We start from the raw sequence: 12,630 nt of genomic DNA, 5'->3' as shown, positions 1-12,630 counted from the left end.
TTTCCCCAGGAAACTCCCCCCACCCCCTCCAGGAAACTTTTTAAGACAAATATCAAAGTACAACAAATTATCCTTACAGAATTATGACAGGATATACTGTCAAACAGCCTCAATTCCAAAATCTATAGTTAGAAAGACTTACTCACTGCTTACCATCTATATCAGACACAATCAACATTTGAGGCTGTGATAATCCTTCTTGTAAATTGTAGAAATGAATAGTGCTATCGAAGGTCATAAATCCTATTCTTGTTCGTGAATCTCCAGGAAGCCTAAGGATAAAAAGGACAAGTTTAAATTCAAAGTTTTCAGTTGCATATTTTATTTTAAAAAATAATAAAATAGTAAACTAAGTCTAAGAATAATTACATGTGCTTTTCCACAGATGACAGGAAGTTATTCCTCCCTAAACCAACATACATCAGAGAAGACCAAGGATGAAACATCCCATTTTCAGATGAAAGTACATGCTTAGAGTTAGTATTTCAGAAAACTGAACCATAAATAATAAACCAAAACTAAAAATGAAATGATTAGATAATTGAAGATTTCTGGGGTGCCTGGGTAGCTCAGTCAGTTAGGTGTCTGACTTGATTTTGGCTCAGGTCAATGATCTTAGGGTCGTGAGATCAAGCCCTAAGTTGGGCTCCACGCTGGGTATGTGGAGCCTGCTTGGGATTCTCTTTCCTCTTCCTCTGCCCCCTTCAAGCACACTCTCTCTCAAAACAAAACAAAAAAACCCCAAAGATTTCTTGCTAACTTTCCTCTAAAACACACTCCTTTAACTAAAAATCTACTCATATTTTTAGTTCTAATATTACAAAAATAATGTATCTAGTTTAAACAGTTTAAGGGAAGAATGACATATGAGTACCTTCCAAGAAAAAACAATATAAAGTAAATTAGATTTTAATGTAGAGATTTTAAATAAAAACCAATTTAAGAACATCAAGACATTTTATCTATTATCAACCTTTTAAAAGTTTTCTGTTAGAACTCAGTATTCAAAAGTCAATGCCTTGGCAAAAAAGAATAAATTACCATTTCATTTGGATGCCTCATCTTAAAAAGGTATGTTTCTATGTACCACCAATTATATTAGCAGCTGTTATATAATTTTATATATAATAATTATATTTTAGCAATATTTTAAAAAATTTTTGAATATTAGAGGATGCCAAAATAGTGTGCATCAAAACAAGAAGCATTATTCCTATTATGCATGACTGATCAGGCTAGTTAGTTAGATGGTCTGCAAACAAGGTCAAAAAGCACTTCAGAGAACAGAATGCACCAAGTAATGCAAGTATTTAGCTTGCCAATATAGGTCAGAATTTATGATGTTTTTACAGACAATTCTTTGTTCTTCTGAAATTTCCAAGGTCAATGAGTATTAGGGTAGTTTGTTACCAATTAGAATGGAGACTATGTATCCACTCTATTCCAAGCTCAAAATTCAGAATTGAGCTGGAGTTGCTCCACATCAAATTCCTTTCTCCATGTTGTTATCACTAGCTCTTTCCAAAAACAGGTTACCTTTTTTTTTTTTAACCTTCCTAATGCTTCTATTTTCTGCTTAATTAAACATATATACATGTTTTAAGTGATTTTCCATTCCCAATTTTGTCCTTTTGGTTTTGCATAGCTTATTTAACTCACAAATAGTTACTCATTGGTCTGGCTCCTATTTCTAGGGCTATATATTCTCACACTCTTCCAGCAAGCTGACTCTACAGTTTCAAAACTATCTCTTTGCACAGTCTTCCATTGCCACTCACAGGTAGAGTTCTATCTGAATTAAGCACCTGTGACTAAAACCAGGGCAAATGCTTCAATAAGGATAAAAATATGAGAGCTCTAAGTTACCAGCAGAAACTAAAAGGAAGGGGCGCCTGAGTGGCTCAGTGAGTTAAAGCCTCTGCCTTCAGCTCAGGTCATGATCTCAGGGTCCTGGGATGGAACCCCACATCAGGCTCTCTGCTCAGCAGGGAGCCTGCCTCCTCCTCTCTTTCTGACTGCCTCCCTGCCTACTTGTGATCTCTGTCAAGTAAATAAAAAAATTAAAAACAAAACAAAACAATTTTATGATTCAGATACCATGTCATAAAGTGCAGTAACCGAAGAAGCAGGACCCTTAGTCTGAGGTGGACAAGAAGTACTCTTGCAGTGAGAGATAAACGAAGTCAAACTGTAATTAAAAACTAACTCCATAAATTGCTAATAAACTCTTCACATGTATATATATTTGTAAACACACATCATGAGTAAAAAAATTTCTTACTTGTCTAGATTTTCTAACAATGACTGGCACAAAATTGTCAAATATCCAGCTTCTACTGCGTTATGAGATACATCTAGAACAAATAAGTAAACTGCAGGTTGAGGAGGACGAAGCTGAAAGGAATGAAAATAATGTACTTTATTTAGCAGGCACAATTTATTCTTTTTATAACACTATTATTACTGGATATTTACTGAGTAAGTGACACACAAAAAATACACAAATAGGAGGACTGACATTTTATTAGATCTTATGTACTAATGAAAATGACACTCCTTTAACTTTTTTTCTTATAAAGTTGGTTATGGATTAAGCATAATAAGGCAGTTGTTAGGTGCGGCCGGGTGGCTCAGTGGGTTAAGTGTCCAACTCTTGATTTTGACTCAGGTCATAATCTCTGGGTTGTGAGATCCAGCCCCGCATTAGGCTCTGCATCGGGAGCCTGCTTAAGATTCTCTCCCTCTCCTCTGCCCTTCATACCAACCCAGCTTGTGTGCTCTCTCTCAATTAAATTAAAAAAAAAAAAAAAAAAAGGAGTTGTTACATAGTAATGGTTAAATAAATGGGCTAATGTTTACTGGTAGAGTGTTGATTGAGATTCATCTTTCAAAGAAAAACATGAGCTTATTTTTTAATATGAACACCTCTATCCCTTCCTTAATCCAGAAAAACACTGTTTTTTTTAATATTTACTTTTTAAAATTGGACAATAGTACTAGCCATTAGTACTAGCTCTAGGGTTAGCTGGTCATGGCCAAATCCCAACAGTTAAATGCCAAGTATAAAGGAAGTCCTGTGATGGTATTCTAAGGATGTTAAGTCATTATCTGCTAGAGATACATACTGAAGTACTTATAGGTTAAATGATATGTACAAATTCCAGGGTGGTGTGAGGGGAGGGGATATTGAGGTGGGACTGGGGATAGATGAAATATATCTAGAAAAATGCTGACAACTGTTGAAGCTTGGTGAGGGGCAAATAACAGTTCACTATACTATTATCTCTTTTTTGAAGTATGCTTGAAAATTACTGTTATAGAAAGTTCAAAGGATATAGAAAATCCTTTTTTTTCTTAATATGCTGACGAAGGATCACATGGGTCATATGACAAAAGTTAAAGATTAACTTCTTGCTTTACCATTTCAATTAGATTAAGATCCTACAGAGTTAGCCAGAGTTGGGAATGTAAGTTGTAAAGAAGGTAAGAAGCTGAAAGTAAAAATGCCCAAGAGAAAAAAGAGTTTACTACAGTTAATATGGAAACAGACAAGGAAATAGTAGTTTAAGTGAGCAGATGCTAAAGTGAACGCAAAGGACCATAAAAATTACAAAAACCAAGAAAGAAATGGGCCAAACAGAAATTTAATACACATTAGCTGTCTCTGTTCACCTTTCTGCACTAGCAACACCTTCCATTTTTGTAGACAACAAATATTAGTGACGAGGGTACTGAAGAAATAAGTGTAAGCTATTATAAATACATTTAAAATGAGCAGATAATAAAGAAGATGAGCAGAACTTAAGCCAAGAATTTGTTTTTATAAAGGGAAAAGAATGAGCTCTTGTAGTACAATTAAAGAGAAGGTAGGGGGCGCCTGGGTGGCTCAGTGTGTTAAGCATGCTTCTGTGGCTCAGGTCTTGATCTCAGGGTCCTGTGATGAATCCCACAATGGTCTACCTGCTCAATGGGGAGTCTGCTTCTCCCTCTCCCCTTCCCCCTGCTTGTGCTCTCTCTCTCAAATAAATAAAATCTTAAAAAAAAAAAAAAGAAAAACAAAAGAAAAGTAGAATTTGATGATAAACTGGAAAGAGAAAAATTAAAGTCACTGTCCATTTATCTTGATATCTGTACTGGATGAATCAGTAAGATGGTGATATCTTTAAGAGCCTGAAAACTGCACTTTTTGGCAAAAACGTGAAAATTTTTTCTATTTGAAGGTCTTAAATATTACATGGTAAAAGAATATTTATTTTCATTTCATGTCAGCAATTAAATCAAAATGGCAACAATATTGTAAATAGTCCCTATCATTAAAAAAACTACTAATGTTTCTTATTGATATAACTGCATTCTTCTAGGACATCAAGTAACCTTTACAAATGTAGAGTTTTCTATTTGTGAAGTATAAACTTCCAGCATTATTTAAAAAAAATTCATACTGGAGACAACTCAAACTTTCCAAGAATTCACTCAACAGCAAATTATAAATGACAATACAGTTATAGCCCATGACTAATTTTTACACTGAGCAGTTACCATGTAATCTGAAGAAGCAATGAACTCCACAGTTGAATTCTGTACTTCTGGTCGTTTATGAGGCTCTCCGTAAGATCGAGTAAGGGGATTATACATAAATTCTTCAGGAACTAGGTAAACATTAGAAATCCAGTACAAATTTAGTAACATAATTTGTAACTAAACAAGACATATGCATACCAAGAAATAAACATCTTTACCATCAATATTTGTATAAGGTTTACAATGGTTCTGTGAACATCCAATGATAAAAACACTCTTTAAAAATATATCAAGATAAAAAAAAAACTTATTGTGAAATCAGATGAGGAAACCAGGACACAGGTAACCTTGCTTCTTAGGCTTATGTCCTGTTTACTGTATCACATGACATGGAAAAAAACCCAGAAACACAAATTTGAAAGCAATTATACTAAGAGGACCTAAGAAATGACTAAAGGGGATAACAGAGAGACATAGCACAATTAGTCTACATGACCTTCATTGCTTGTTTTGTGACTATTTTTTTTACTTTGCCGTTACTGTCACTCTCCTAATTATCAATCATCCCCAGCCAAGATCAAGTGTCCTTAGCCTATATTCTCGCATAAATAGTGGCATGAAAGTGTTTAAAGCAATGGAGACCAGCTAATGACCAAAAATGTCAAAATGTTTAAAACAATATTAGACACACTTATTTTAAGAATCTGAAACTCACCGTCATTAACTCTATAGCACAAATTGCATTTCCATCTCCGTTGATCAATGAATGATACAAAAGGGTTGATATATGTTCGACAAGATCGGCACCTCACAATGGTATTTGACGTTATCACTGGTAATTGCTAGGAAGTAAAATAAAGATGTTGTAGCAGAAAAAAAGCACTTCAGGGTAAAAATGGAACACATAACTCCTCTGCTCCACAGACAGAACAGAAAACCGTAACAGTGTTCTGAAATGGAAGCATTTTCATAAAATCCGGTGATATGCGGAGCAACACAAGCAGCCATCAAGTCTTCTCTGTCACAAACAGTAAGATAACACCAAACCAAATGCAGTAAAAGTTACTGACTGATATGAAAAGCCTGATTGGCCAAGAAAATAATTTAATTCGGAGCTCATCAGCTAGCCTCCAGAAACACCATTGAGAAAGAAATACATACCACATAGAAATGTTTTTGTGTCTGCTGCCTGACAGCACCTAGTCCCAGAGCATAAGGCACTGTGCACTAGATGGCCGCCACAGTCCTAACGGGGACGAAGGCCACAAGAACCAAGCACAGTGTAGCTTTTAAAAGAAATACGTGGAAAAAAAATTTTGTGTGCGTGAGACAGTTTCAGATGACGAAAGGCAGAAGTCCCACCTAATTTGAATGAGTTGTTTTTTTAAGAGGGTGAAAATGTTATGGTGCTAAACTTAACAAAAAAAGAAACCATTGAAAAGCTGGTAATTTTAGTGATCTTCTCAAGTGCTGAGGGGGCAAAGATTACAAATTATGCTATGTTAAAATAAACCTATAAATCTGTTTCAGAGAGCTTCTGGAAAAGGAAAAGGAAAGAAAAGATTTGGGAAAGGAAGTTTATATTCATTTTTAAGAAATTTAGAAAATACAAAAAAACACTTAGAAATCACATTATTCTATCTCCCTGAATTAATCCCTGATAACATTTTAGTATATTTCCTTCTGGCACTTTTTTCCTATCTCTACATTATAATTATGTGTTTGTATTCAATTTCTTTCACATACATAGTTTTTATTACACAAGTAATGACATCATACTTATGAAAAAACGGAAATACAATTAACTGAAAATGAGAAAATAAAGAATTGGCCAGAATTCTACAGCACAGAGAAAGTTACTGTTGCCAATTTAGTGTATACTTCCAGAAGGTATCATGATGGTATCTGTGTTTAGACAAAAATTCTCACCTATGTATATGGGAAATTAACGATCTTGATTTAGAGATAATAGCTAAAACAGTATTACAGGTGATCAAACAGTATTTACTAAGTGAATAAATTCAAAGTATTTACTGCACATTTATAATTATTTTATTTTCTATCCACTCTGCTCCTTTCTATGTATCCTAGTTAGTACGCAAGTTAGCTCCATGAGGACGCTTACTAGCCTTTGTATCTCAGCACCTAGCATAATGGGTAGTTTATACACATTTTTTCGGATGAATGAGAGCAAAAGAAACTCAGTAGCATTAAAAGGGGTAGAAAACCACGGTAATTAAAAAAATGTGAGAGAGTAATGCACCTTTTAGAGTACAAATAAAACGTATCTGCAGAAACTTAATTTCTGAAGTTTAGAAATTTTAAAGATAATATTTGCATAAAATATCAGAACTATATGTAAAAATCCGACAGGCTTAGTATGAAACCAAAAGACTATGGAAATTTAAGAAATGTTTTCATTCAGAAGACCTGAAGCATTTGGACTTATTATTACAAAAGTTATTTGTTTCATAGAATTAGGAACCAGCATACAGTTCCTCCACACTCAAGTGGACAACCGTTGGTGCGACCTTTATGTTTAATAAAGACGCCTAAGGTTTAACTGTAATGGCCTTTCCAACTTCCAAAACCATTGATCTTTCAAAGTCCAGCTCGGACCTCATCACTCTTAACAAACCTCTGCTACTGCACCCAGTACTATACTATACTCCCTGCCTATAAGCAACTCATAGAATTTGGTTAGGTACATGTATTAGTTACCCTGTACTGTAGTTATTTCTTTTTATATCTTTGTCCCCTGTTAGATACAAATTTCTCAGGGGCAAGGTCAATGACTTCGTTATCTTTGTATTTACCAGTGCTTGGTTAGGGCCTGTTACAAAGCAGGTAGTTAGAAAATGTTTGCTGAGGTGAACTGACAAAAATGATTATTTCTAACTTAAAAGATAAAAGATGAAAAAATCTCCAAGAAAATACATAGTCAAAACACACTACACATAAAAACACACATCAGTACCCACAAGTATTTTAAAATATGTTACTTTACCGTCAAGTCTCTGAAGGGATGTAATAACAGTCCTAAAGGAAGCTTAGCTTTATTCAATAAAGCCTGTGTCTGCGGAATATTTGTCAAAGTACACCGAAATGAACTGCAAAAAAAATGATCAGAAAATACATATATAGATCAGAAAATACATATATACTACAGATGCAGATAATCAAGAGAATTTAAGGGCATAAATGAAAATCGTCTGGGTGTTATATAACTACAACTAGGAAGTTCCATATTACACTAAGCAGGCATATATACAATATAGGTCAAAAACCCTAATTAAGGACTCAACATTTTCATGGTGGGAAAGTACACCAGATTTGGGAAAAAACATCACTAGCATGTAGAATATAAATTAGGAAGGACTGAAAAGGAAAACAAAAGTGAACAGGAAACGTCTGTATCTTTAATAATGTTGTTCCTGCTTTACTATCCATTTTTCACCTGCTGAAAGTCCTTTGATGAGTCTCTTACTTTGAGACCCATCAAAATTACCGCTTCTTCTGAAATCACCATTCCCTCCGATCACAAGTCAGAAGAAACGATGTCTTCCTCTGTGCTCTGAGATCAGTTTATGCTTCTATGGTATCATTAGTCTGCTTTGATTTAGTTGGCTGTGTACCCTGTCTTCTCCACTTGAGATATTCATCATTTTGTTCTGTGCCATCATAGTACTATCCCTCTCTTAGAGAAAGTGTTCATAACTTACTAAGTACTCACTTATTTAGTGTTTATAACTTACTAAGTTATAAGTTAAGGTCAGTAGACACAGAATCAATAAAGGGGCAAAGAGGTAAGCAGGAGAAGTACTGGAAACCAGGAAAGGAAATTTTAAGAAGAGCAGCTCACACTATGTCGAGATACCCAGACACATTTGGACTCCAGGCTGGTGGCATTCCTCGAACACTAAGATGATCCCTGCTTCATGACTTCTGCATTTGCTGCTTATGTAGCTTGCACATGCTTGGCACTTGCTTCCCAGAGTCATGTGGTTTGCTCTCACCCTTCATTCAGATCTCCACTCAGTGTTAATTCTTTGGGAAAACCTGTTCTGACTGCTCAACTGAATACAGTCAACCTCTACTGGCCTCACTACTCCCTACTTCACAGTAATATTCTGACATTACATTACACAGATGGTGTATAATGTATGATGGTTAACTTAGACATTTTGACTGTTCATAGTATGTCTTCCCTAATAGGATAAAGGTTGCAAGAGATAGGGAACTCTGTTTACTGGTTCATTCCTGGCATCTAGAAACAGTGCCTGACCCTTAATTTAGAAGGCATTCAGTAAATATTTATTGAATAAATGATTTACCTTTATATGTAGGCACAATTATTATTCCTGTTTCACAATTGACAATATTGAAAATTTGTTAAGAAATTTGTAGAGTCTTACAGCTACTCATCAGTGGAACCATGGTAAGAACCTGAGTCCATCCAACTGTAAAGTCTACACTCCCAAATACTATGCATTGCTATTTTGGTAAGAGAGGGACTTTCACAGAAAACACATAACTGAGTAGAAGCATACACCATCCACTATCTATGACATATATAAACACTATATTCACCTACTTAGGCAATGCCTAATCTTTCAAAATAGAAGGCCAAAATCCACATACTCATAGACCTGACAGCAACTTATATTCATAGGAATGGGCAGCTGTTTTCCTCTTAGGATCAATGATTGTACATTTTCACAGCAATGATCTTGACACTGCCTCAGGCACTGATGGGGGTTGGTCATAGTGTGTGGCAGAAAGAACTCCATTTTCTTGTTTCTGTATTGGAAATCTACATAAGATTTTGACTGAAAAAAGAGAAGTTTACAGTTTTCTTAACAAGCCAGAAAACTACTGCCCTAATAAAAAAAACATTGGCTGTAAAGAGGAACACTAATTCTCCTAATGCGAGGAAGAAGACACATGTTCTGTGAATCAGAGTTTACTTTATAAGGAGCAGAAAGATGTTTTCTAGGAAGCATCTGGGTGCGTAGGAATATTCTACTCTCAGGAGAAAGAAGTATTGAAAGCACACAACAAAGGAGAAGGCTTGGTTTTGAAGGTACTATGAGGTGCGTGGCAGAACTAACTCATCCACCAGGAGGAAACACTGGGGTTTGGTGGCCACCAGATGCCAACAGTCAGCTAACCTTCTCCATGAGGTGAGGAATTATTTAAGAAAGGACATCCAAATTTAAATCCAGGCTGGATAAGGTAATGATCTTACATTCTATGCTGCGTGGAAAAAGGAAACTCAGAGATAAACCATTTAAACCTGTTCTTGGAGTTATGTTAAGTGAAGTCAGTGTCCTTTTTAAAGCAGAGATCGAAGGGCATACATTTTTAAAGATTCCACCTTATTTAAAAGACATCAGAAGTTATTACTGGTGATAAGTAAGGAAAAAGAAATTTAAGAAAAATAGAGTTGGATCTGGGTTCCTGATTCCTTCACTCAAAAAAAAATTTCCCTTGCATTAGGTGATAGGGAATAGGATTGATGGAGAGATAGAGGCAGGAACAGGACCTAAAATGAATTTTATAGCTAGAACTTCTGTACAAAGTAAAGTGGAAAATTCCCCATTAACAAAACTTCCAATCAAGGAATTAATATATCACTTTTACTAGTTTTGAAAGTCAAACATTTCTGACAAAGTGTTACTAAAGATCATAAAATAAATACTTACTCTGGGCTACAGTTTAATTTTTTGAGGTCTAAGTTTAAGTTCGGTACAGGAGCCCAAACAGGAGTCACGGGTAAAATATTCCTCTCCTGGGTGAGGTTTATAGGTCTCAGACTTTCTGGTTGTGGAGAACTCTGAAGACTCAGACCTCCCAGACTGGAGGACAGCTGGTTCATACCAGGATACTGCTGAAAAAGCAATTTAAAACAAAACAAACAAAAGAACAATATAACGAGCATGAATACAATGTACTATGCTACATATAGGATTTTAACATACTGAATAAGTAAGAATATGAAAAAATTTGAACCTGACTTGGAAACAGAATGGTTTTAATTGGGCAGCTCAATTTAAAGAAATCTTGAAAAAAAAACTCAAAGCAAAATAATGAATACATTTAAATCTTAGCACGGTTAAACCTCTTAACAAAATTTCAGCAATGTTTTTCAGCATCAAGAATTTGGATTCTGTGAGGCAGGATAAATGTTTTTGTTTCCAAGTTTTTACAACAATCAATTTTCAGGATAATGAGTTGATGGCATAAAAATGTATAATCATGTTCAATGAGTTTTGCTTTATTTTTTCTGTGTTACATTTGTTATATTTTTAGTATTATTATGAATTCATAGCTTTCTATGAACTCTAAGTGACTTAATGAATTACACTTATTCATTTTGATGCTCAAACTACCCAATTTTTGGCCAGTGGGGGGAAAAAAAACAGACTATTTAGTAAATGATAGTGAACTTAGAGCTATTTTTTGGGAGGAAAATGAGTTTATTATTTACATTATAAACCAAAATAAAACTTAAATAGATTAAAGATATAAAACTAAAATCACCTAAGAACTAAAAAAATTTATAGGGGGACTATTTCCTAATCTAAGGTTGAAAAGATCTTTTAAAGGATTCAAACACAGGTAAAAACAAAAGAAATCATAATATGGGGACACCTGGGTGGCTCAGTTGGTTAAGCATTTGTCTTTAGCTTAGGTCATGATCCCAGGGTCCTGAGACCTAGCCCTTTGTTGGGCTCTCTCCTCAGTGGGGAGCCTGCTTCTCCCTTTCCCTCTGCCTTCCACTCGCTCTGCTTGTGTTCTCTCTGTCAAATAAATAAGTAACATCTTTGAAAATAAAATTAAAAAGAAATCATAATATGACTATATAAAACTAAGATACTCCTTCAATGCCAAAATATACCATTAAAATTAAAAACAAATGTCAAGGTGGAGGAAATATTGCAATGTGTATCAGACAAACCAGAAGACCTGAGTAATTATGAAAGAATGTGAACTGGGACTTGAATAATTTATGACTAAATTATTTAAAAAATGTCTGCTTATAAAAAATAATTTTTTAATAAAAAATAATTCTTGATGAACTTGGTAATATAGAGCAATGGGCATTCATATACACGTCCACTGCCTGCTACATAGCTCCATGTAAATGTCTACTAGGCATAATTTAACATGGCCAACTCGATTGCCACTCTTAGCATTTGTCTCTCTTCACCTTCAAAGTAAAATGAACTATCCTCTACCTAGTTGCTCTGCCAAGAACCTAAGTTACCTTTTATATGTTCCTTTCTCTCAACTACCATAACAAATCCATCAATAAGTCAAAAGACAGACATTATCCATCCACTTTTCATTACCTTCACCAATAACTACCTTAGAACAAGCACAATCATACATTTCTGTGATCATGGCAAAACTTCCATTTGTCTCCCTGTTTCCATTTTTGTTTTTTAAGATTTTATTTATTTATTTGACAGAGATCAGAAGTAGGCAAAGAGGCAGGCAAAGAGAGGAAGGGAAGCAGGCTCCCTGATGAGCAGAGAGCCCAATGTGGGGCTTGATCCCAGGACCCTGGGATCCCAGGACCCTGGGATCAAGACCTGAGCCAAACGCAGAGGCTTTAACCCACTGAGCCACCCAGGCACCCCCGTTTCCATTTATGTCTTTTCAGAAAATTCCATCCCTGATCTGTTCTTCACACAGCAGCCCAAATGATTCTCTAAATAATGTAAATCAGATGTAGCATTCCATTACATAAAATCTCCAATGTCTCCCCTTTGGACTTGGGATAAAATCTAAGCTTTTGACTACAGTCCTTCATTACCTCCGATCTCATTCCTATTACTCTTTTGTTTTCTTAATTTCCCCCTCCCCGACAATGTCAGAGTTCTCGGTCAGACTTGAAAACACTTTAAAACAAGTCCTTGGCAACCTCCAAATTATTTTTGGTGACCCTGATACCCCTCTGGCCATAACCGTGAACCAGAAGGGCATATAAAAAGTCACCTTTAAGTGGCTTCTTCCAAAATTAGCTTGCTAATATTAATCTTAGATTAACATCTACAATCTTTTTTTAATAGATAGGTGAGAATTTAAATGTACATCCTAGCT

At 35.2% G+C, this 12,630-nt stretch overlaps 1 protein-coding gene across 4 annotated transcripts in view; it reads right to left on the bottom strand.

The window, feature by feature from the left end:
- SEC24B (SEC24 homolog B, COPII coat complex component) overlaps positions 1 to 12,630 on the bottom strand; it is a 95,173-nt gene that overhangs the window by 17,429 nt on the left and 65,114 nt on the right. For 2 of the 4 annotated variants that reach the window (XM_059377112.1, XM_059377121.1), the window contains 6 exons: positions 10,227 to 10,411; positions 7,529 to 7,631; positions 5,237 to 5,363; positions 4,540 to 4,649; positions 2,282 to 2,394; positions 154 to 272 (listed from right to left, as the gene is read on the bottom strand). In XM_059377112.1, coding sequence (XP_059233095.1) covers positions 154 to 272; positions 2,282 to 2,394; positions 4,540 to 4,649; positions 5,237 to 5,363; positions 7,529 to 7,631; positions 10,227 to 10,411 — 757 coding nt within the window. The remainder of the gene's footprint in view (positions 1 to 153; positions 273 to 2,281; positions 2,395 to 4,539; positions 4,650 to 5,236; positions 5,364 to 7,528; positions 7,632 to 10,226; positions 10,412 to 12,630) is intronic. The other 2 variants (XM_059377116.1, XM_059377129.1) reach the window with 1 other exon arrangement.

Source organism: Mustela nigripes, chromosome 1 (assembly GCF_022355385.1).
Source record: "Mustela nigripes isolate SB6536 chromosome 1, MUSNIG.SB6536, whole genome shotgun sequence".
Classification (NCBI taxonomy): Eukaryota; Metazoa; Chordata; class Mammalia; order Carnivora; family Mustelidae; genus Mustela; species Mustela nigripes.
Note: the sequence above shows the minus strand (reverse complement) of the source record. Positions and strands in the feature narration are given on the sequence as shown.